The sequence below is a fragment of the Mytilus californianus genome, unplaced genomic scaffold (assembly GCF_021869535.1).
Source record: "Mytilus californianus isolate M0D057914Y unplaced genomic scaffold, xbMytCali1.0.p SCAF_5, whole genome shotgun sequence".
NCBI classification, from domain to species: Eukaryota; Metazoa; Mollusca; class Bivalvia; order Mytilida; family Mytilidae; genus Mytilus; species Mytilus californianus.
The window spans coordinates 98962626-98990247 of NW_026262701.1; the positions used below are offsets into that span (position 1 = coordinate 98962626).

At 31.9% G+C, this 27622-nt stretch overlaps 1 protein-coding gene across 1 annotated transcript; it reads left to right on the forward strand.

The window, feature by feature from the left end:
- The first annotated feature begins 1958 nt into the window (after positions 1-1958).
- LOC127700396 (tyrosine-protein phosphatase non-receptor type 2-like) lies at positions 1959-25867 on the forward strand. The gene is made up of 9 exons (XM_052203843.1): positions 1959-2108; positions 6804-6912; positions 9635-9735; positions 10075-10173; positions 12452-12601; positions 15225-15434; positions 17126-17326; positions 18684-18841; positions 21325-25867. The coding sequence occupies exons 1-9, from the start codon at positions 2040-2042 to the stop codon at positions 21542-21544; spliced, it is 1317 nt and encodes a 438-aa protein (XP_052059803.1). The 5' UTR covers positions 1959-2039; the 3' UTR covers positions 21545-25867.
- Positions 25868-27622: the final 1755 nt, after the last annotated feature.

Sequence of the window (27622 nt, forward strand, 5' to 3'; positions counted from 1 at the left end):
CTTCGGCGGTATATAATCCGTTTTACTTTCAAAGTTCATGAAATCTTTAATTTAAAAGATATGTCTTTCCAACCTTACAAACCATATCCGGGGAAAATTCTAAGTATAAGTAAAAAAATTAAAGAGGATGTCACTACGTCAAAAGAAAAATATTGAGACAGTCGAATTATATTTCAATAGATTATATGACCATTCAAAGTCTTTTTAAGGTAATAATCCAGGAGACTGTGTCAAAATTCAACAGAGATTAGTCTATGGAAACTCGTTTAACATCCTCCAACAAAGGCGCATGAGGGCATGGACATATACTCTTATTTGTCTATTTTCCTGCTACCAGCTATTTCCAACAGTTACTTTATCATGTTCATTATTTCAGCTTATTTTACCGGCCGGCCTAAAATTACCGTGTGTTCGCTTACAATGTAACAACACAAATATAGTAAAAACATATATAAATATATATAAAAAAATTTAAACATGGATCTCTTTAACGGGAAATAGGACCAGGTACTTGCTTAGTTGACTGTTTCTTGTTTTTGTTTTTGTTCATATTCAGTCAGTCAATTCGGTTTCTTGTATTATCCTGCATTAATTGAGGATCAATATCCTAGGGCATAGTGTTGAAGACTATATACACGTATAGATATGTCTCTGATACACCTGTTAAACATAAAAGTAACAGTACAAAATACCCACACCCAAATAAAACATGTGTTTTTGGGCTAGTTTCATACTCGGTTTCATATCCGTCAAAAGTTCTACCCGTATGAAATGAACTTTGCAAATGAGCTAAATGTTTGTTGATACATGCAAATGCAAATAAAACTACCCTCACTTTTTTCCCATTGTACTTTTTAAGTTAAATTACTGGATAGAAAAGAAGCTAAACGGAAATTAAAAAGTTCAGTAAAGACCCGGAGTGTAAAAGGTAAAATCACAAAAATACCGAACTCCAAGGGAAATTCAAAACGGAAAGTCCTTTATAAAATGGCAAAATTAAAAGCTCAAACACGTAACATCAAACGAATGGAAAACAACTGTCATATTCCTGACTTTGTACAGGGATTCCCTGGTGTAGAAAATGGTGGATTACACCTTGTTTTATAGCTAGTTAAACCTCTCACTTGTATGACAGTCGCATAGAATTCCATTATATTGACAGCAATGTGTGAGCAAAACAAACAGACATAATACTAGATAAATATCATGTAAAAAATTGGGATACAGCAGTCAAAATTGTAATATAATCTTAATCACTATAAAAAAAATAACTATTTCAACAAAGAAAAACAAAATGGCATAAAGACACTCTATAGACAAAGTTTTTTTTATAAGCAAAAATGAAAGACAATCTTAAGAATACAAAATTGACCATAGCACAATAACACAATGGCGGGATGTGTAAGTACCGAGCCACGCCAAAAGTATATTACCAAAAATTTACTAAACGGTTAAGGTTAAAAATGTACAAGGACAAACAAAAAGAACACTATAACAAGTCATTAAGATGATAAACAACGTCAGTACCTAAAATCTATACTAAAAGACCATCAAGTAGTATCAGTTGTGAAGTAACTTGATACAGAATATTTATCAACAAGATCTTGATATCTTCCAATGAACTTTTTTAGAAAAAGGACGAGACTTTCTTTGACATAACCTTGGCTCATTAACTTTCGATCACTTTCTAGTCAGACACTGGTGACGTTTTAGAGCTGCAAGCTCTTCTCGGAACATAACATAAACCTTCCGCTTCATTCAGTCTGATCCCCTACCCCCTCCCCACACACACACACTCCCTCCCTCCTCCAAAGGACAGCATCATTAGATGAAAACATTATTCTTACACTGTACCCTATTTCAAGACTATGACAAAATAGTTATTAACTAATTGGTCGTTCAATTTTTACTTCAATACGGATCTTCGTCTCCTTACCGATGTGAGCCAGGGTTTTACCTTCTTAATTCCGGAAGTAAAAGGACAAGTGCGTTCACATTTTCAAAGTTAGCCAAAATATTGTAAATGTAACGCTTTGTCAATGGAATCTGAGATAGAAAAAGAATCACAGCAGTATGATAAATTTAGCATATGGCCTGCTATATACCAGGTTTGTGTGAATCACCAAATAAAGCATAAAAGGGTCGACGCGTTTCTCGTCTTGCGATGCTACGTGTTGACATCTGTTTTTAAAGCATGAATGGTTTGCATTACGATAATCTTACATGTCATCAATGGTTTGTATAGTAATCTACTAAACAAATCCTTTGCAGTCATGTATCATTCATCTGCTAAGCAAACAGCATTAAGGAGTAAATGCAAATTAAAGACTGGTCAGCTCGAACTGAGAGTAATGTGTCTACGACTACATGTAGATAGGATGGAAGCAGGACAAATCGCCTTACTGGCAAATCGCCCCACACTCAATCGCCCCACTTTTTCACCAACTCGCCCCACTTTTAAAAAAATCGCCCCAAACTGGTTTACCAACTCTCCCCACTTTTAAAAAATCGCGCTAATATTACTCCTGCAAACTCGCCCCACTTAATGAAAAACGGTAATATCTAGATGAATATATAATTTTCATGTCTGCCAACTCACCCAACTTAAATGAAAACTAATCTACACAGAATACAAAAAAACGAAAATTTATTTAATTATTATTATTGAAATTAAATGATGTTTCACTTTCTGAAATTATAATTCTAAATATAATTTTCGTATTATTGGAGAATAACTTTATTCTTGTAAGCTTAGTTATTTGTATAACAATTGAAAAGAAACCTGTTAATTGTATCATAATGCGATATATCATAACAATTAAAGGATTTCAATTAACAGCAATTTGTTATCATAGCACTTACCGGATTGGTTACTTTTGTCTTTGAATTAAGAATAATTAAACACTAACGAGCAATCAGTGAAAGGCAAATGTTAATTTCAAGTAAATATCAAAGAGAATGCCCATTCATTCATTTACAATAAGCAAGCCCGCACTAACCAAGCCATCCTATTAAACATGTGGGAGCAGTACATTGTATATTGCAGGCAGCATATCTACAACCAGACTCTTACGCCAGTGTGGTCGTGTCAACGGTCCAGTCGTGGAAGCAGACAGCTACTGAAATTTCTAATGACAATGTATTCATGTATTCATGTTCTTGTTTCAAGTGCTGATATTTCATCTAGTACTTCTTTTTATACGACCGCAAAAAAATTTTTGTGGTCGTATATTGGTATGACGTTGGCGTCGTCGTCGTCGTCGTCGTCGTCTTCCGAATACACATTAGTTTTCGCACTCTAACTTTAGTTTAAGTCAATGGATCTCAATGAAATTTTACCATAAGGTTCAATACGACAAAAGGAAAGTGGGGATTGATTTTGGGGGTTATGGTACTAACAGTTAAGGAATTAGGGGCCAAAAAGGGGCCAAAAATAAGCATTTTTGTAACTTCCAGACATAACTTGTGTGTAAGTATATGGATCTCTCTGACATTGTACCACAAGGTTCCATATCACAAAGGGAATGCTGGGATTGATTTTGGGGGTAATTGCCTCCAAATTTTAGGAATTAGGGGCCAAAAAGGGGCAAAAAACAAGCATTTTTCTAGTTTCATGACAATAACTTGTGTGTAAGTGTATGGATCTCTCTGACATTGTATCACAAGGTTCCATATCACAAAGGGAATACTGGGATTGATTTTTGGGGGTAATTTCCTCCAAATTTTGGGAATTAGGGGCCAAAAAGGGGCAAAAAACAAGCATTTTTCTAGTTTCAGGACAATAACTTGTTTGTAAGTGTATGGATCTTTATGAAATTGTACTGCAAGGTTCCATATCACAAAGGGAAAGCTGGGTTGGAGTTTGGGGGTAATTGCCCTAAAAGTTTAGGAATTAGGGGCCAAAAAGGGACAAAAAAACAAGCATTTTTCTAGTTTCTAAACAATAACTTGTGTTCAAGTGAATGGATCTCTCTAAAATTGTACTGCAAGGTACCATACCACAAAGGGAAAGCTGGGATTGAGTGTGGGGGCGATGAATCATAAGGGGGTTCAAAAAATTTGGGGGGGGGATTTTTTTTTCCTTTTTTTTCTTTAAAATTTTCCATTTTAAATTGGTTATTTCTGATTTATATATAAAAGCAAATAATAATGATATGGTTTGAATAGCATACATGTGAACCTCCCGACAGGTGTACAATAATCCTGTTTTCAGGAGTCTCCTCCTGACCTCCGGTTGAAGAGGAAAATTATAATCCCGTGTATGAAATTTTTCATGAATGAAAAATTTCTGCCCAACATATCATCTCAGGCATCTGGTGTAACTCACATTACCTGAAGTTATATTTTACCTGTAAATCAATTAACATGCATAATTATATGGCTTCACTTGTCAGCTTGGGTGTCAAACATACTGGTAATCAATGATTTTTTACCTCAGGCTAACTGCCGTTGTGTAACAAAAACTGTGTATTTATTGGGTTACTTCCCTTGATTTATCCTGTTTTAAGTTACTTTCCTTTTAATAATGAAAATTTTTAAAAGAATATAAATAAAATATAAATTGAACAAATAATCATAAAAGGATGATTAATAAATAATTTTAAATGTCTTAGGACAAATAAAACAATAATAATTTGAAAATTATTTGAGGATTCTATACTTCCTTTCAAGGCTTAAATTGAAATTTATATAATAACTATGACCCTTGTTTTACAGTTAGAATGATTTTCTGAGTATGCAAACAAAAGCTATTTGCAGATAGTTAAACAAATGTTCTGGTTGCAATAAATGTTTTATAGAATATGAAGTAAAAAATTTAAAGAACATACTGAAAAAAAAAAATGTTAGATTGAACATGTAAAATATAAAGATGGAGAAACTTTATAAGTACAATGGTACTATAAACATAATAAATTGGATGGAAAGTTGAAGAAAACACACTTTAAAAGACCATTTTTACAGCACACGGTTACATTTACGACAAAATTTATGTCGATTAAAAACCTCCTCATCTGAGTCCTAATCTCCTGACCAAAATTTCCCAATCTCCTGATCTGAGTTTCACAGTCCATCACATGTATGAATAGGTAAATCAAAAAATTATAAGTTCTTAGACCACTTTCATTCTGTGTCAGAAACCTATGCTGTGTCAAATATTTAATTACAATCCAAATTCAGTGCTGTATCAAGCTTGAATGTTGTGTCCATACTTGCCCCAACTGTTCAGGGTTTGACCTCTGCGGTCGTATCAAGCTGCGCCCCAGCGGAGCATTTTATTATGTTATCATGCCAGTGCTTGTCATAATTGATTTAATGTATGTTTGTTTGAAATGTTATTGTTATGCATACTTATGTAGATGTGCAAACCTATCATCTGATATCTACCTTCTTTCTATTTTATTTCAACCAAAAGAAAAGAACAAAAAAAAAAGATGCATTTCTAACGTTTTCATAAGTGGGGCGAATTGGAAGGCCTACACTCATTACAGTTTAATCATTTTATTCATAAGTTGGGCTAGTTGGTAGCCATTAATTCTATTCATACTTTTATTTATCAGTTGGGTACGTTGGCAGACATAAATTCAACGGTATTACTTCCTTTTTCATAAGTGTAGAGAGTTGGCATGACTCAATATTAGGATTTTCCTATTTTTCATAAGTGGGGCGAGTTGGCATAACTCAATTCATCAGGATTTTTCTATTTTTCACAAGTGGGGCGAGTTGACATTCACGTCACCGAAATACTGATACTCACTTCTTACTGCTTTATTTAAACAAAAAGAAAAGAAAAGAATTACAAAAGATGTTTATCTAAGGTTTTCATAGGTATTGATTTTATTTATAAGTGGCAGGAACATATACAACGGGATAGCATCTTTTTCCATAAGTGGGGCGAGTTGGCATAACTCAATTCATCAGGATATTTCTATTTTTCACAAGTGGGGCGAGTTGACATACACGTCACCGAAATACTGATACTCACTTCTTACTGCTTTATTTAAACAAAAAGAAAAGAAAAGAATTACAAAAGATGTTTATCTAAGGTTTTCATAGGTATTGATTTTATTTATAGGTGGCAGGAACATATACAACAGGATAGCATCTTTTTCCATAAGTGGGGCGAGTTGGCATTACTAAATTCATCGTGGTTTATCTATTTGTCATGAGTGGGGCGAGTTGGCAGACCTTATTTCAGCGGGATTTGAACCCTTTTCATGAGTGGGGCAAGTAATCCAACCTATTTTCAATGTATTTTACCCTTTTCATAAGTGGGGCGAGTTGGTAAACAAGAGTGGGGCGATTTTTTAGGAAGTGGGGCGATTAGGTGTAGGGCGATTTGTCATGGATTCGATAAGATGACTTTTCTTCAGGTGGATTGTTATCTTATGAACTGGCATTTTAAAATCCAGTTCAGAATGTTAGTCTTGTAGCAACATAGAAATAAGGAGATCCGGTATGATTGCCAATGAGATAACTATCCACCAAAGTTCAAATGAAGTGGCATGCATTTAATTTGCCACTGGAATTTAAACTGCCATCCATTATCATCATTGAGCGATGACAGTTGAAATTCCAAGAAATGTTATTGAAGCAATCAAACTTTGCCTGCAGCAAATAATATATTCTGTTATGAATATCTTTGCTAGACTGCATAAACATGACTTGTTCAGGTAATTTCATTACATGGTCAATTCATACCAACATTGAGACATTTCATACATACACATGTACATGAATGTAAAATTTCTAAATGAATGGACTCTTACTTTTACTTAAATATTATACTCAAACCATTTTTACAGGAGATCAAAGTGGAAGCTGCTGAGATAGCCTTTGAAGAAGAACTGTCCACAAAGGAAGCAAAACAACCGACCAATAAAAACAGGAACCGATACAGAGATGTTTACCCATGTAATAAGTCATTACATTTTCATGCCTGTCTTTAATATAAGAAACACATACATGCACATTGTGGGAATCACTGTTTTAAAATTTATGAGTCACGTACAGGACTCACCCTAAAAACTTCCTAAATGAGAAAACTGGCTGGAACCTATCAAAGTATAGGTTACAACCCTGTTTTTTATGTTAGAGTTTTAGTACTGACACATTGTATAGTTTTATAATCAGATATCCTGAATTGAATAGTCTCCCTTCTCCCATAATTATTTTAAACAACATAAATAGTTATTACTCAGATTATTGGTATTATGTGTAAAGCTATACTTAGCTTGTTAAATGTTAAAATATTGACTTTTTACCCAATATATGTATTAAACTTTGGCCCTTCTTGGATAATAAGAATACAACTGTTGAAACTTAAGTTGCATGTAAGAATATTTATATATATATATATACTTGTTTATATTTTTTCGTTTGGGCTTGTAATTGTATTATATTTGCCTTCTGGTTTATATGATCCGTTCATCCTATTTTGACTCCTCAAAATTCAAGAGTCTATCCTAAATTGAGGTAAATTGTATGGCTTTCCAAATACCGTTTCGATTCCTAACATCACTGAAGAGACATTAATTGTCGAAATCCGGATATGGTGTACAAAAACCTTTGCACCTTTTGTTTGCGTCATACCATCTTTTCCGCAAGTTTATTGTTTTCTGTTTAGTATTAAATTTATAATTAAGATCCATTTGTTACATCGGTGATTCTTTTATTTGGCAATCGCCAATGGCAGTCAGCAGGGTTTAAGAACATTTGTTGTTCGACGTGTTAGTCAAATGCGTTTTGTTAAAATATACTTTTTCTCTTTTTTGGTCTTTTGGAAAATGTTGTTTGTGCTGCATTTAGACCCCTCTAACAAGAAAATGTTGTTTTGCATGCACACGTTTAAAAATTTGGGTTTTTATCCAACGCAATCATAGGTTTTAACATTGTTTTCAATTTAGACTTGTATATATATATATATACATACAATGTAGTTGACAAGTTTGTTTAAGAAATAATGAAACTAAAAGAAAAGTTCTAGTATTGTGAAAAAAACAAATGAAAAATGATGACTGTGATATCAGGCAATCAGCATGGTCTGATTCAGATTTGATAGGCATTTTATTTACTCCAGTCACTCAACTAATCAAATTTTATGTTATATTTGTACATTTTTATCCTGTTGTCAGCTGTTGTACGCAATTTTAGAACTTTGTTCTTTTTTTATCGATTCTAGACTGATTTCTACAATAGTTTGACAGTTAGGATGATATAATTCTGTCTAAGTGTGTAGTTGGGTTATCGTCTACAATAGTTTGACAGTTAGGATGATATAATCCTGTCTAAGTGTGTAGTTGGGTTATCGTCTACAATAGTTTGACAGTTAGGATGATATAATCCTGTCTAAGTGTGTAGTTGGGTTATCGTCTACAATAGTTTGACAGTTAGGATGATATAATTCTGTCTAAGTGTGTAGTTGGGTTATCGTCTACAATAGTTAGACAGTTAGGATGATATAATTCTGTCTAAGTGTGTAGTTGGGTTATCGTCTACAATAGTTAGACAGTTAGGATGATATAATTCTGTCTAAGTGTGTAGTTGGGTTATCGTCTACAATAGTTTGACAGTTAGGATGATATAATTCTGTCTAAGTGTGTAGTTGGGTTATCGTCTACAATAGTTTGACAGTTAGGATGATATAATTCTGTCTAAGTGTGTAGTTGGGTTATCGTCTACAATAGTTTGACAGTTAGGATGATATAATCCTGTCTAAGTGTGTAGTTGGGTTATCGTCTACAATAGTTTGACAGTTAGGATGATATAATCCTGTCTAAGTGTGTAGTTGGGTTATCGTCTACAATAGTTTGACAGTTAGGATGATATAATCCTGTCTAAGTGTGTAGTTGGGTTATCGTCTACAATAGTTTGACAGTTAGGATGATATAATTCTGTCTAAGTGTGTAGTTGGGTTATCGTCTACAATAGTTTGACAGTTAGGATGATATAATCCTGTCTAAGTGTGTAGTTGGGTTATCGTCTACAATAGTTTGACAGTTAGGATGATATAATTCTGTCTAAGTGTGTAGTTGGGTTATCGTCTACAATAGTTTGACAGTTAGGATGATATAATCCTGTCTAAGTGTGTAGTTGGGTTATCGTCTACAATAGTTTGACAGTTAGGATGATATAATCCTGTCTAAGTGTGTAGTTGGGTTATCGTCTACAATAGTTTGACAGTTAGGATGATATAATTCTGTCTAAGTGTGTAGTTGGGTTATCGTCTACAATAGTTTGACAGTTAGGATGATATAATTCTGTCTAAGTGTGTAGTTGGGTTATCGTCTACAATAGTTTGACAGTTAGGATGATATAATTCTGTCTAAGTGTGTAGTTGGGTTATTGTTATAAATTTTTTGATGCTAACATGTCCGTCCACAGTAAAAACTTAACCCTGGGTTGTGTGTAAAAAATTTACAAAAAAAAACAGAAAACATTTGTCACAGACCAAAAGAGAATATTTTGCAAGGGGTCAAGAGTGGTATATTTCAAAAGTCGTGTATTCTGCCTGTATCAAAATATCATACAAGTTAAACTAAGACAATATATTGTATAATTATATATTATACAATTTTGTTGTCTACATGTATATACTGTATTCTGTGTAATGATATAGTACTTTTATGTATTTTAGATGACCACAGCAGAGTCAAGTTACAGAAGGGGGAGGACGATTATATCAATGCCTGCTACTTACCTGTTCCTGAAGCTAATAGAAATTATATACTTGCTCAGGTAATATGTATGACTTTATCCATTTAATACTTAATGTAAGCCAAGAAAAATTGTATGCTGCCATCTTTCAAGTATAAAAGTATGATTCAGTACATTTATCCATGTTCCTAAAGCCCTGTGTCTCACTTACCATCTTTCAATACGCTTATGAATGTATGTATACTTGGAATCCATCCTGAAGATCCTATTGCATGTATTTTCTAGTTCCATTTCAGTATACACGACATTTCTTGCAGATGGTCTGGACCTTGTAAATGCTGTATATTTTCATGGTCCATTACAGTACACAAGATATATCTTGCAGATGGTCTGGACCTCATAATTGTTTTATATTTTCAGGGTCCATTGGAGCACACATCAGGGCATTTCTGGCAGATGGTTTGGGAACAGAAAAGTAAAGCTGTAGTAATGCTCAACAAAGTCATAGAAAGTGGATCTGTAAGTTTTAACCACAACCCTGTTACATATTGTCTGGTTTATTGAAGGGCTCAGTGTTCTCCCCAGGGCCTTAAAGGACCGCGGGCCCGCGATGTATATTTTTTTACCGTGGTGGTATCGTTCTTACCGCGATGTATTATATTTCTCCGTGGTGCTTAAATTTTTAGTTAAAAAATCGAAAATCGATAAAGTTTTAAACGACTTGTTAAATCTTTTCCGTGCGGTATAAAATTCCAGGTGAAATTTGACCAGTTCAAACCAGTTCAGATTGTTTACACCACGTGATCGATTTACCTTTATGAGGTTAACCTTTTTTTGTTGATTGGATTTAATCGATGTAATTAACACTTGTACAATGATTCTTTTGTGTTTTAATTAAGAGATCATAACTTTATGATCGTAGATAACTATTTTATGGCTTCACTTACCACCTGACAAGTCGGCAAATACTTTGTACACAAACCGTGTTGACCCGATAGTTGTACACACGACGGTACACATTTTGTACATTATAAAGTTAGCTCATTACGTATAATTGACCATTATACACTTCTCAATACTTATATAATAGTATTATATGTCTCTGATTAAACCATGGCCAAATTATCTTTAATTTTGACATAGTTTATATTGCATGATATTCCGGTTTCAAACTATCATAGTATCTGTCAACAAGTAATTCAAAGAGGACGGATCACATGACCAAGTTAGTTCACATAGAATACCCAAGATTATTTACAATTAACTGCAATCTATTCTATTTTATAAATAAAATGCATGACTGTACCTTCAAACTGGATATCTATATCCATATGACATGTATGATAATTAATGAATAACAGAAGTGATTTGCAAATTTTATCCATAAGCACATGTTAAATCTATTTATATCTACTTCCTGTCATTTAGGCGGGAAAATAGGGAGACTTAGTTGTTGACATTGAATAGGGTTACTTATAGATCTATAGAACTAGGATAAATTTATAGATTTAGGAATTCTTTTTAAATGGATCATGACAAAAAGATTTAGATTTCAGTGCAGTATTAATCTATGTTTGATTATCACTAAAGACAAGAAAAGTTAATATTTACATGAAATCTAAGGCAAAATGTTTTGAAATTTATGAAAAATTTCTTTTTCTTAAAATTTAAGATAGAAACTGGTTCAAATAATAATACAATATTTATTCTTGTTAATTTTGTATCTCCTTATGACAGGAATCCTTTCACAATACAACATCTTTCATTCTAGAAATAAGAAAGTTTTTTAAATTAACATTTTTGTTCTCTTTTGAATGATATTTTATTCTTATTGATCATTGATTTTATAAAAGATTTAATAACTTTAAATTTAGATGAATATTTTGTAATGTATCATGTTTTATTTATTTTTAAAAAATATTAAAGTATACATGTCAAACTGTTTATTGATTTACCTCTCTTTTACCAATAATTTTCAATGTCTACATAACACAGTACCACAGCATTAAAACAAAACAGGAGACATAAAAACTACAGTTACTAGAAATATAGCTAAGCAACGCGACACGGCGCTACACAACTGATTGTATGAATCATTTCACCAAGCAGTCCACACGCGTTACCCTGGTGCTATGCAAAAATCCTGGGGAGAACACTGGGGCTCTTTGCTTTACCAAATATCCTTTCAGAAAACAGCTTAAAATCATGATCGTAAAGTAAGGCTGATGTAGTTTGGTCCATGGCCACCATTTACAGTCTCTGTTTGGTTGAAATTTGAACAATAAGTCATGCATATTAGATAAAATTCCAATTTATCTTGAGCAAAATGACAGGAAATGATTATTCAGTCTCGGTAAAGGAGGAAGGCAATTGGGGTATTTTCAGTGAGACAGCTGCCCAACAAAGTAAACAATTTACAAGTCTACCAAAATAGTCATGAATGTCTTACAAATTAAATATTGAGCAAAGTAATAGGAATCTGAATCCATTTTCAACCTTCCCTGGGTATGTGACATATGTTTAAATGGAATTATGTTCAGTTGTAACTTCTAATTTTTTTCTAACTTGCAGGTACATTTATATATTTATAGAATACTGACAAAATATTAAAAAAATAATTTTGTATTTGTAATCAAATAGACTACTTTAACTATATAAATACAAATAGCCCTAATTTAGAATGGTCAGGTTAAATTTATACAAGCAAAGTTAAATCTTTACAGGTATTTAGTCTGCATTTATATTTAAGATTGATATCTGACAGGTAATGAACAAACTTTTAATACTAATTTTACAGAGAAAATGTCATCAGTACTGGCCTTTAGGTGAAAACTATGGTGATGATGAAGAAATGGTCTATGAAGATGTTCAGTTAAAGATAACATTGTTGGAGGAAAGATCATGTAACTACTATATAGTCAGGACTTTAGAGATTGAAGACATGCAGGTAAGGACATAGAGTTTGACCATAGCTAATTGAAATGATTAAATTTTGTAGTCTTGTAGTTGACTTTTAACATTCATAAATGTTGTTGTTTTGATATGAAGATATTGATCTTTGAGATTGATATATTACTTCTTGATCTCTAGAGTTGAAACAAAGGAAATGTTATTACAATACATTGAAGGAAAATTAGGACAGACATAAAAGATTGAGAACCTTGTTGACCTTTGAAGTCTTGTTTACTGTGTATGGTCCGCCATTTCAGATTTTTTTTATTATCAAACTCATCCAAGATTTTAACAATTAGAAACCTTCATACAAATTTGAAGATGATCTGACAAAATGAAGGCTCAATCCTGGCACCCAGAATTAAAATAGGATATTTTTAAACGGTCCTCTCCCAAAAAATGGTCGCCCATTACAGATTATTCTGATTATTGAACTCATCCACAGTTTGATGAGTAAAAACCTTCATCAGAATTTGAAGAGATTCCAACAAAAAATGAAGGTGCTCTCTTGGCAACAACTAAGAAATGATAAATAGACGGACAGATGGAACTAAAATATTATAACCTCTGCAAAGAACTCCACATCTTTGTTGTGTTGGTTTAACTTAGTTATAATCATAGTAAATCCACAATCCACATTAAATGATGTAGTTTTTTGTCGAGCCTGCGACTTTTGTCGCAGAAAGCTCGACATAGGGGTAGTGATCCGGCGGCGGTGGCGGCGTCAGCTAACTTCTTAAAAGCTTTGTATTTTAGAAGGTGGAAGACCTGGATGCTTCATACTTTGTATATAGATGCCTTATGTTACGAAGTTTTCGTCTGTCACATGTCCATTGTCCATGACCTCATTCTCATGGTTCAGTGACTACTTGAAAAAAAAATTAAGATTTTTTGTAATGTTAATTTCTCTCTTATAATGAGTAATATTAGGATAACTATATTTGGTATGTGCATGCCTTGCAAGGTCCTCATGCCTGTCAGACAGTTTTCACTTGACCTCGACCTCATTTCATGGATCAGTGAACAAGGTTAAGTTTTGGGGGTCAAGTCCATATCTCAGATACTAGAAGCAACAGGTCTAGCATATTCGGTGTATAGAAGGACTGTAAGGTGTACATGTCCAACTGGCAGGTGTCATCTGACCTTGACCTCATTTTCATGGTTCAGTGGTTATAGTTAAGTTTTTGTGTTTTGGTCTGTTTTTCTTATACTCTATGCAATAGGTCTACTATATTTGGTGTATGGAATGATTATAAGGTGTACATGTCTAGCTGGCAGGTGTCTTCTGACCTTGACCTCATGTTCATGGTTCAGTGGTCAATGATAATTTTTTGAGTTTTTGGTCCATTTTTCTATTACTATAAGCAATATGTCAACTATATTTGTTGTATGGAAGGATTGCAAGCTGTACATGTCTGCCTGGCATGATTCATCTGACCTTGACCTCATTTTCATGGTTCATTAGTCAATGTTTAGTTTTCTTGGTTAAGTCTGTATCTTAGAAACTATAAGCAATAGGTCAACTATATTTAGTGTATTAAATGATTGTAAGGTGTACATGTATTTCTTGTTTGGTTTATATGACCTTGACCTCATTTTCTTGGATCATGTTAAGTTTATGTGATAGTTGTAGTAAAGCTTTATATTTAGAACTATCAACATAATATCAATGATTAGTAAAGAAGGCGAGACATTTCAGCGTGTGCACTCTTGTTTTTTATAGTATTTATTTTGTACAATTTTTAATTCACGAAAAAACCCAGGAATATCCTCATTTTTCTCAAATTTTACCCTTAAAAAAATCATTTTAATGCTAAAATCACAAAATGTACTTTATAAAATAAGGAAATCTTATTAAGATATGAGAACAAAAGTTAAGTAAGTCTTTGTCCAGACTTATTAAAATACAGATCTTGTGTCCACACTTCTCTTACAAGGATCTGACTTTTTGTTTAAAGGCCTTTCTGGATCCTCTTGTTTTGTCTTAATGTTACACACCTTAATAATTTTGAGAACAGAAAGTAGAGCTGAGTGTTGGCAGATCCTTGTAAGTCTAGGGTAGACAGAGGTTCTATGTTTTAATCAGATAATTCATTGTCTCCAATACCTTGAAAAAGTAGATTATTATGATGAGATTGGGAAAGCGCTTTCTTACTAGATATTATTATTATCTTAAAAATCGGAACATTAGTATTTTCATCATCTGCAAGAAAGTGGATTTTTTTTTTGTCAGGAATATGCATTTTAAAACATTATAAACTCCACAAAATTCGTAAAGTATCAGATTAATTGAATGATTACTTGCAGGTTTAATGGGGAAATAGATCAATGATCAAACACTATAAATGAATGAATGTGTTCATTGTTGAAGGAATTATTGTTGTAGATAGGTCTAGAGTTATTTATTTTCAGTATTTGAATTTGAAGAAAAGTTATTTCTTAATTACATTGATTCTGATGAAAATTGAGACTTTTGTTACAAGAAAATTTTTACTATTGTTTTCAGTGTTTAGAATTATTTCACAAAGAAATAAACCAATTGCTCCACTATATAAAAAAGGCTGTATAATCCATTCATGTTTTAATACTTAGTCATAGTATGTTTTCTCTATTTTTAGACAAGTGAAACAAGAGAAATTTTACATTTTAATTATGTCACATGGCCAGATTTTGGCGTACCTACTTCACCGACAGCATTTCTGAACTTTTTGATGGCAGTACGAGAATCTGGTGGTTTAGAGCCAGATTCAGGACCATGTGTTGTACACTGTAGCGCTGGGATTGGTAGATCTGGAACTTTCTGTTTGGTCGACTCTGTACTTGTTATAGTAAGTATATACTGATCAAACTGGGCTTGTTGTAAGTTATTATATGTGTAGTTAATAATCAACAATTATTAAGTTTTCTGCTTAATTATAAAAATAAGAAGATGTGGTATGATTGCCAATGAGACACCTCTCCACAAGAGACCAACTGACACGGAAATTAACAACTATAGTTCACCATACAGCCTTCAACAATGAGTAAAACCCATACCGCATGGTCAGCTATAAAAGGCCCTGAAATGACAAATGTAAAACAATTCAAAAGAGGAAAATAACGGCCTTGTTTATGTACAAAATAATGAATGAAAAACAAATATGATATACAGCAACAAACGACAACCACTGAATTACAGGCTCCTGACTTGGGACAGGCATATACAGAATGTGGCGGGGTAACTTATCCTGGGAGAGTGGTGTAACAGTACAACATAAGAACAAAACTATAAAAATCAGTTGAAAAGGGCGTAACTCGTAAGTCAGTTTGATGGGAACTACTTGTGATAGATCAATGATATTTTCTATAAAGTTGCATTACTATCAGTACATATCAGTTTGATGACTATTTCAATGCCATGCCCCCTATGTCATGGTCCAGCGACTTGTGATATGAATATCCTGAATTATACATTCATCAACTTTCTACATGCCAATTTTCGACCAATATTTAAAGTCTTGGTAGTTACACATGATGCTCCAGAAGTTCCCTACTAATAAAATAAGCATACTATTTAGCACATCCTAAAATTGACATGCAAGTTCATTCACAAGTAGATTAAGTCTAAAAATGGTCAAAATATATTTCTCATTCAGAAAAAGTTTCTATCATTTAAATTCATTTGTAAGTTAAAGTAAACAACAACATAAAACACACTATTTTTTTATGATTGAGTAGGACTACTTTTACATATGTTCAAAATGCAAGTCAGTGAACTGATGGTGTGATACTTATAAAATTTTGCAGCTATAGATATATCGATGATAGATATCATATAGATTGTGTTTAGATTTCAATTCTTGCATGAGAGAAGGACATTGGGTAGAAGATTTCATAATTTTGAAAATACATAAAGTGTCTTACCTTGAAATCCAGAGAGTTGACATCTATGATTTTATATTAATTCATAATTGGAAATTACATTAGGATTATCTCCTATGACTTTCTAAATTTTCTGTTGGAAACTGTTACATGTTGACAACTCTAGCTGCATGACTTATTTTCTATAAATAAAACTAGTGGGGAATAATGTGATAGATTGTGACCTTTCAACCACAGTCAAACTTTGATATTTGAATGATAAAATCTAGCTTAACTGACATATTAAAGACTTCAATTGTTGTCTGAGGGGATAAAACATGCAGCATGCATGATATGCTTGTTTTGTTGTTTAAAAGATTGAAAAATCAGTGAGCAGCCTTCAACAATGAGAAAAACCCATGCTGTATAGTCAGCTATAAAAGGACCTGACATTAAAAATGTGAAACATATCAAACAAGAAGACTAATGGCATAATTTATAACAAAACAATTCATGAAGAACAAATATGACGGACATGAACCAAAAGCACCCACCGAACTACATGCTCCTGTTTTTGAACAAGCACATAAAGATTGTGGAGGGGTTAAACATACATATTAGTGGTATAGATGACTTAAAAATATATGCCTATCATATCTGATTTTTTTTATGTTTTCAGATTGAAAATCAAGAACATATGAATGGTATAGATATACGTAAGATGGTTTTAGACATGAGATATTATAGAATGGGTCTGATACAGACGGCTGATCAGTTACGATTTTCTTATCTTGCCATAATTGAAGGAGGGAGAAGATTATTGAATAAAGAACAGATATCAACAATGGATGTTCTGTCAAGTTACCTAGAAGAAGAAGAGGTAAGATTGGAAACAAACTTTTTAATTTGATTATCAATCACTTAATCTATTTAATTAAATTTTAGAAAAACTGTCTATGCTAATTCTCCTATTCAGATGTAAGGGAAAGAAGTTTTCATAAGCCTGTTGAAGACAGATGTATTATGGTATTTCACTGGCCATCTGTCCATCTATCCCTCTGTCTGAGTAAGTCTTGTCATAACTCACATATGCTTTAGCAACTCCTTACCAAATTTTACACAATGTTTAGTTCCTTGAAGACTGGAAAATTTCAGAGTAGTCATTCCTGAATTCTTTCCTAATTATTATTTTTTGTTAGTGCATTAAAGATACAATAATTCACTTACTTTTGTAGCTTACAAGAGAATCTGCATATCTATGGTTTACAACAAATATCAAATTTTATAACAATGAGTTACAGTAAATGAACATCTCTTCAAGGAAGTTTACATGCTTTTTTTATCGTTTTTATTGATATTTATGCAGGCACTAATTGATTATACTGCTTCCCAAGTTTTTAAACATCTTCTAAACATTTGAGCCTTAGCAATACTAATGAAGGTTTAATTAAAAAAAAAATACACTTCAAACTCTGTATGATCAGATAATATTTTTCAAATTATTTATGTATTGATAAAATAATAAAGGTACATGTTACAGTTTGAATCCTTGCATGAACAACACACCTCTGTATGACCAAAGAATAAAATTATTCCCCATTGATTTTTAAATCTAAAAAGTGAATAAATATTGTAATTACTAAGGTATTTTAATAGAATCTGTATTCAAATACTGCTTAAACAATTCTCATGCATGATATCTTAACAGATTTGATTTAAAGTTCAGAAGTACATCTTAAAATAAGATGAATACTTGTCTTTTTTTATGATATCAGAATGAATTATAATAAGTTCTTTAAAGAAAAAGAGAAATTATACAGTAAATTGTAGAAAAATGTTGTCAGATTACCTGTAGAACTAAAAAAAATATTGTATGTTAAAATATAGGCAATATACATTTTGATCTTATTAAAATTTATGAGAAATAACTGAAAAATTATCTTGAACTCTAACAGAAGCATAAAAAGAAAGATTATTTAAAAAGGCATATATTACTATAGGAAGTTAATTTTAAAAAAGGAACTTGATAATCACAAAAGAAATAGTATGATCTGTGTTTTGAAAAATATGAAAAAAATTGTCCATTACAACAAATATGAGAAAAAATGCCAATTTTAACAAATATGAGAAAATTGTAAATATGAAAACATATATAAGAAAGTTGTAAATTTAAAAACAAATATGAGAAAAAATGTAAATTAAACCAAATATGAAAAGTTATATATATTATCTTGCAGAAGTCATCATCTGATGAAGCCCCTCCTAAACCACCGACTAGGGTGGAAAGTTTGCCACATAGAAATGAACCCCCACCGCTTCCTCCTAGAACTGGTTTCCCAAATACGGTGGATAATATGGAAGGTTTGAACTCCAAAGAGTCAGTCAGTGGTACCAGGTATGTTCTAAACATCATTTACACAACAAAATTCAGGAAAAGTGACTCCATAACCAAAAAAAAGCAAAATGAAAAAATTTCCTCATAATTGGTTTTATTTTTGTACCTATAAATAATACTGTGAAATCACTTTTTTATTTGTGACACCAATTTCATGGTTTTCTGTATGACTAAATGGTTTATGGGTGTTTGATTGTGTTTAAGGTGGTACCAAACACCTTGACTAAAATTAATTTGGCTCGTTTAATTTTCATAAAATTTTGACAAAATATTTACTTTGACCCTTTGACAAAAATATATAAGTTTCAAAAAACTTGAACCACACACTTTATCGGAAAAATTTCATTGGATATATAGCAGTTTGACAAACACTAATTTTGATCATTGAGAAGCTTAATATTTCCTTAACAATAGAACGTGATTAAAATGTTCAGCTGATTTTTACAGAGTTATCTCCCTGTAGTGTTATGTACCACCTTAAATAACTTTCTACAAACTGCTACTTCTAAACTGCATTGATTCTAGGAAATCTTGCATTAAGTCTAAAAATTGAAACATAAATGTGTCAATTTTTTTATACTAAGTTATGCTTTTTCTGTGTTCACTTTATTATCTTATATGTCAGTCACTTATATATATCATGTAATAAAATTGAGAATGGAAATGGGGAATGTGTCAAAGAGATAACAACCCGACCATAGAGCAGACAACAGCCGAAGGCCACCAATGGGTCTTCAATGCAGCGAGAAACTCCCGCACCCGGAGGCGTCCTTCAGCTTGCCCCTAAACAAATATGTATACTAGTTCAGTGATAATGGACGTCATACTAAACTCCAAATTATACACAAGAAACTAAAATTAAAAATGATACAAGACTAACAAAGGCTAGAGGCTCCTGACTTAGGACAGGCGCAAAAATGCGGCGGGGTTAAACATGTTTTTTGAGATCTCAACCCTCCCCCTATACCTCTAGCCAATGTAGAAAAAACAAACGTACAACAGTACACACAGTAAAATTCAGTTTAAGAGAAGTCCGAGTCCGATGTCAGAATAGGAAACAAAAGAAAATAAACAAAATGACAATAATACATAAATAACAACAGACTACTAGCAGTTACTGACATGCCAGCTCCAGACCTCAATTAAACTGATTGAAAGATTATGTCTTCATCATATGAATATCAGACACAATCCCTCCTGTTACATTTACATGCTGTTCTTTAATGTAATGTTCCTATGTACTATGAATTGCAGTTTAAGTTAAAATGTCACTGTTGTTTCTTTTAACATCCAGAGTTATGCCCCTTACCCTGTCTCAAAATAGTAAAATAGTATTTTCCATATGATATCATGAATTTGTGTTGAGCTCAGGTCCTACAGGTTTAAATTGTTTTGCTTTCTTGTCAGTGTGCTGTTCAAAGATCATGTGTTGGATGCACCATCTTTGGACTTGTTTTATGTGTATTAGTATGTGTTTGAATGGGCAAACAACCTCCCACAAAAATTGTAAAGGAAAGGGAAGCTTTTAAGACCCTCAGAACTAAAAATAAATTAATCAGGAACCAACTTTTGGATGATCATAAGTCATCATTAGTTAGTTCAGAATCAATAATAAAAAAAATACTTTGTATCTGACACCTACTTGTTAAAACATTAGATGCTTGCCTATTATGATATTTGGCTGCAAGATGTTTTTTTTCTCAAACATAAACATGTTAATTAATAATTTTATGGTGAGACTGATTCTCAATTTAAATTCATGAAAAAAAAATCTAATCTATAGATGTGTTTTGGTTTTTGTGTTGTTTGGTTATTTCATCCATGGTCTTATATATACCCCACATCTTATTTACTTCATATAGATAGTTGTTGGTCATATATGTCAAGTATTATACTTCACTTGTGGGTCATATTTGGCACCTTTGATCTTATGAGTTACAATATATTGTTATACTATATGGACAATAAATATGATAAAATCTATATAGTTTTGACAATCAGAAATTGTGTCCCTTGAAATTATCTAGTATGAATTAATAAAGATTACAAAAATTACATGGAAATTCAAAAAATTTTATGATTGACAAGATTAAAGGGAGGAGCTTTTCACACCCGGCACAACAGAGATTTGAAGGGAGTTAAGATATTGTCTTGTTTTTCATCCAGGTTCTGTACTTTTTTCATGTCATTAGGCCGTCATTGTGGTTGTTTTCATCTCTTTATGTTGGTTATCCATATAAGGATTGAAGTGTGAATGTTTGACGACTAATCATTTCTTGACACTATTATGGCCTTCTTTTACTTTATGAATATGATTTTATTGGGTAAATATATTATAAAATATAAGAGCATTCAGTGACCTCCAGATGGTCATTTTGGATATATTGGATCCCCATACATTTTATTTGATTCATATCTAAGATAGAGTGACTTTTAATTGGACTTATTTGATATTCTCTAAATAGCTTTTTTTTAAATTGTAGTGAAAGTCAACTCAGGAGAAGAAATAGAGAAGATAGAAAGAAGAAAACAGAAGAACAAGTCAGAAAAATGAAAGATAAATTACGGGACAGTGAACTTTCAAAAAAGAGAAAATCATATTTAAAACCTGTAGCTATAGGACTGACTGGACTTACTCTTCTAATTGGTGGCTTTCTTATTTACACATTTTATTTTAAAAACCTAGGTCCTGACAAGGGATAATAGTATGGTATATCAGGGGTTAATATTTTGGTACTAAATAGTCTGACTAACCTCAACGGTAGAACTTACAGTTTTATACTCTGACAAACGAGAGTTTTGTCTGCTTTGCGAGCATGTATTTTTATCATAGATAATATTAAATATTTTTCTTTTATTACAAGAAATCTCAAAAAGATGTTTTATATATAGATTCACTGGTGCTCATATTAAGATTGCTTTTGACAGTTTTAGTTGTAGATTTTTTAATTTAAAAGGCATAGTGTACTTTGGTATGAACAATTTATTCTAGAATATGGTTTTGAAAGTTGGGAACTTTCATAAATATATTTAAATAAGTAAGGTAATCTGATTTTATTTTTCTCTGTTTTTGTAAGATTAAAGCCATAAATTTAATATATAATTTATTATGGAACAAACCCATTTTTTAATAATCTGACTACTGAGATATGGTAGTAGAAGTAAGTAGTAAAATTTGCTTGTTTTACTGTTTACTTGACCCTGGCCACGGCTTCATACTTTTTGACATTTCTGTTACATGTGTTTAAAAGAAACATTTAATCTGTATAAGATCATTTCAAAAATGTGTTCATACCTAAAGCCAGTTGTTTAGTTATCTTTCCTTATTCATGTTAATAGCAATCACTTTGTCAGTCTATCTGTCATTCTACCTGTTAAGTGCTAATCCTTTTAACTTTTGGATTTTTAATGGATTTCATTTAAAATTTGTAAAAGACAAGCATACCATGAACGATTGTATGCTATAAGAATGAGCTAAAGGCCATATCAATGAACTTAGCAATTCTGATAATGGAAGGAAGGAGTCCTTCATACATTTAAAAATAGTTTTACCTATTTGTTAACAATAAATCAATATGATATAGAACCATCTTTAAGAAAGTAGGTCACTCACCACCTTTTCATAGGGAAACCACCATAAGAAGAAAAATTGGTATATAATAAAACATTTACTTCTTGTAAGTTCAATGTTGATTAGGATTAATATTTAGTAACACATATATTTAAACTGAACTATCTAACTAGTCTAAAATTCATCCAAAATATACCTGAAATATTTACCAATGGACATTAATCAAATAACTTTCAGTCCATTTTGTCTGAAATATATTTTCACTTTAAATTTTCTTTTACATAATTTTCACTATATGAAGGTCTTGATTGATCATCGGTCATTATTCATATTATGTAAATGAGCTCTTATTCAGTTTTATATAACCTGCATGTTTTATTTATTTTTTGTTTACTTTCTGTCTTGAGATAAATTTTTATACCTTGCACCAGTGACAGTAAACTGTACGAAAGGAAAAGTACAAAATAAAATGTTTATTAGACCTTGATGTACCATCTTGGTAGAGTCAAATTTTCTATTTTCAAGTGTTGTTGTTTACACAGGTCATTAGTTACCCTCATGAAAGTTGAGTTCAAAAACTAACTACACTGCTGTATTGATATAAATTATCAGGAAAATGTAAGACAGAATTTATTGCATTATATTATGTTCAGTTCGAAAAAAATATATTACATGTTTTTTGTTGATTTCAACTTTTGTTAGATATGGAAAAAAAACTGGTTTGTTACTTTTTAAACACATGGTTTTCATTTAAAAGGATTCAATGGGAATGATATTCATTGTTTTGACTATTCACAAAATTATGGAAATTTATTTCATAGTAGACAGTCATGCAGTCAGATCAAGATCATATGCTCTTCTAATATAGAGACTGAGGGCTGATATTACTCAAATGTGATGTTAACTCTTTCTTATATGTTTACATTTTAAATTTATTAATTAGTAATAAGTTACACAGTTTGTAGATGTGTCAGTTTCGTATGGAAAATGTCTCTATGAAGTCAGATATATATACCATGTTTTTTCCCTTTGTTCCAACTTTTTTTACCGTTTTGCAGAAGTTTTTAATTTTTTTAATTTTTATACTTCTTTGGAGTTAAGAACATATTGTTTTTATGTCTCTTCCTTGAGGGAAATAAAAAAAGTATATCAATAAGCTTTTATATATCACGCATACACAGTCATAATATGAAAGACATAATTCATGATAAATAAACTAAAGATGGTATCTGTTCTTCATTACGGGGTTGCTGCACAATATAAAATATTTGCAGAAGTTTTATTTTGGCAAAATCAATGGCTATATTTCCGCTTTACTCTGAACTTGTTAAGAAAAATGATGGTTTAAAAAATGAAGTATTAAATACAACCAATTAATCGATTGATATATAAAAACAAATTTAGTACATTAATTGTAAGTAAGATATTAAAGGCATGACAGTAGATATTTAAAGGTTATTACACAGCAGTTAGCCAAAATTTAGGTCATATATGGTCATCTCAGAAATCATATCCCATAAACAAATAATGTATTTTAATGGGGTGGTTTTATATGACCAAACCAAGAATTTGTATAGTGAGACTTTACAAATCCTTGACCAAACACAGAGAATATTTTATTCTATATAATTCTTATTCTTTAGATCATCATATTAATAGAGATGCTTTTACAGTTTATCTCCCTTTATTTTTTAGTTTTTACTAATAGAAGATGCAAAAAGAAAAATGACATATTGTTCTTTAGCAATGTTATGTCAATTTGGTTTTCCTACAATTTAATCCAACACCAAAATACTGTAGTCTCTTCAGTTAGCACAGCTTTTCTGACATCTTCATCCATGTAGGAAACTTCATTTTACTTTGGTACATTGTACATTAAAAATAGTCTCAATAGTTTTTTATTTGTAGTTATTATTATTAATGTAAACCCACTTAAGGTGAGATACTAATATGATTGGCAGTGGTGATATTTTTTTTTATGACTTTAATAAATAAAAATAAGCCAAAATTAAGCATGTAAGGTGGTAAATGAATACTTAAGTTGCACCTTTGCCTACCTTCATAAAAAACAAATTGTTTTTATCTTATGTTAAAATAGAAATTTCTGGCATTGGTTAAAGTTTAAAATGTCATTGAGTGAATTGGATGAACTTTTGGGGTCAAACTGACAAGTCCCAAATATGTTATTTATGAAAAGGGTTATAAACGTAAGTTTGGTATATTTAGTGAGATATATGGCAGCTAGTGGATGAAAATCATCAAAGAACTCATGTTTTTTTATTTATTATTTAATTTAAACACATTTAAAAGATTAGCTATTAATCTTACAGATAAATCATGAAATGCTTATAACCAGGAAGTAAAAACTGTTCTATAAATATTTAGATGTTTCTCTATGTAAGGTAAGGGGAAAGTTAACCAATTTAAACATACATTCTTTTGATGTTCTCTCAAGTGTAAGTTTGAAACCATTATTTCCGTTTGTTTTTTTTCACAATATCTTTCTTAAAGTAATACAGGTTACATTTTTATTGGTCACAGTGAATTGAAATTCTTTCGGATTTTGCTCTGCATGTTTGTTCCTTCTTGATATATCTCTATGTGTTAATTGGTTAAGTTTCAATTGTATTTTCTTGGATATTCAAATTTAAGGTTTCAAGATCTTTACCAATAAATGGGATTAGCATTAAGATATCTTCCTTTTATGTAATAGTATTTGATGCTCTTGTGTTTATATTTTAGTATACATGCTACAAGTAAAATATATATTTTGTTTCTGATAATGATAGTTGCTTGACTTAATGTTAGTAGAATAAGCTATAAGGCAACTATTATTGTAATCTTATTGTACTGTTATGCAAAACATATTCTACAGTATGTTGTAAATTGAATTGTACAGGGATCACCACAGATCAATTTTCAAGGAGGGATAGAGCTTATGAAATAATCCTTGCAACTTTTGAAAAATAGTTATAATTTTTATATCTTTTTGCAATTTCTAATATATGCACATTCATCTGAGAGTATGTATCTTCATTTCATGAACAAAATGAAAAATATATCTGTAGTCAGTTGTTTTAGATTGATGAAGAGATTATTTTTCAAAGTTTTCTCATATGATCTCAAAACTTAAGGTTGGTTCTGAAAAAATAAAGAGGAATGCTTGAATTCTAAGGGTGGTGCTAAAAATAAAAGGGTGGAGGAGCACTGCCCTTAAATAGTCTGTGGTGATCCCTGTGGAGGAGCACCCCTTTAAATAGTCTGTGGTGATCATTGTTTATAATTTATAGTTTAGCCTAGACCATAATGATTACATGCTACACTTAGACTGTTTCAGGTTTTAGAATTGCTAAGTCATACAGTTCATGTTTTTTTTTTTCATTTTTAAGGCAGATATTGTTATAAAAATCAGGTTTACACTTTGACAAATAAAATCATAATAATATTGTTTATAATTTGTATATTGTAATATATACTAATTTTAATAACTCCTTGTAGATATTAGACAGTCGAGGTTAAAGTCTGAATTGCAAATAAGCAAAAATGGCTAAGAACTCTAAAAAATTTCTTTGAATATAGTCTGAGGTGATTGTCTTATAAAAAAGGAGATGTGGTATGATTGCCAAAGAGACAACTGTCCACCAGAGTTAAAATGAAGTGGTAGTAAGCAGTTATAGGTCTTCGTACTGCCTTCAAAAATGAGAAAAACCCATACTGTATAGTCTGCTATAAAAGGCCCAAATATTAAAAAATATGAAACATTTCAAACAAGAAAGCAAAAGGCCTAATATATACAAAACAATTTTCAAAAAACAAACTATTTATATATGACCGACATGAAACAGCGACAGGCACATAAAATATGTGGCGGGTTTAACATGTTTGTGAGAGCTTAACCTCCCCTAACCTGGGACAGTGATCCATGTCTTGTTGATTGTTGATAATGACAGAATGAAACTTGTCATTGTGATTACCTACTAAATGACTGGTAAACAGAATTAAACCCTGTTGAAAACTGGTATCACATCCTGAAAAAAATTAATATTTTTCATTGGATGAAAATACAATCAATTTGTGGATAAAAACTGGCATGTTTAAGACATCAAAATTTGTTCAATCAAAGATGAAGTAAGTTTAGCTATAGGGAAGATAAACTGTCCAAATTTCTATTTATCTTATTCCTACTTTTACTAAGATTAACCTTAACTTTTTATTATACGACCGCAAAAAAATTTTTGTGGTCGTATATTGGTATGACGTTGGCGTCGTCGTCGTCCGGCGTCGTCCGAAGACACATTGGTTTTTGCACTCTAACTTTAGTTTAAGTGAATGGATCTCTATGAAATTTTACCACAAGGTTCAATACCACAAAAGGAAGGTTGGGATTGTTTTTGGGGGTTATGGTACCAACAGTAAAGGAATTAGGGGCCAAAAAGGGGCCAAAAATAAGCATTTTTGTAACTTCCAGACATAACTTGTGTGTTAGTGTATGGATCTCTCTGACATTGTACCACAAGGTTCCATATCACAAAAGGAATGCTGGGATTGATTTTGGGGGTAATTGCCTCAAAATTTTAGGAATTAGGGGCCAAAAAAGGGGCAAAAAACAAGCATTTTTCTAGTTTCAAAACAATAACTTGTGTGTAAGTGTATGGATCTTTCTGAAATTGTACTACAAGGTTCCATATCACAAAGGGAAAGCTGGAATTGAGTTTGGGGGTAATTGCCGAAACGTTTAGGAATTGGGGGCCAAAAAGGGGCCAAAAATAAGCATTTTTCTAGTTTCCAGACAATAACTTGTGTTCAAGTGTATGGATCTCTCTGAAATTGTACTGCGAGGTACCATACCACAAAGGGAAGGCTGGGATTGATGATGGGGGTAATTGCCTCAATATTTTAGGAATTAGGGGCCAAAAAGGGGCAAAAAACAAGCATTTTTCTAGTTTCAGGACAATAACTTGTGTGTAAGTGTATGGATCTTTCTGAAATTGTACTACAAGGTTCCATATCACAAAGGGAAAGCTGGGTTTGAGTTTGGGGGTAATTGCCCTAAACGTTTAGGAATTTGGGGCCAAAAAGGGGCCAAAAAACACATTTTTCTAGTTTCCAGACAATAACTTGTGTTCAAGTGTATGGATCTCTCTGAAATTGTACTGCAAGGTACCATTCCACAAAGGGAAGGCTTGGATTGAGTTTGGGGGTGATGAATC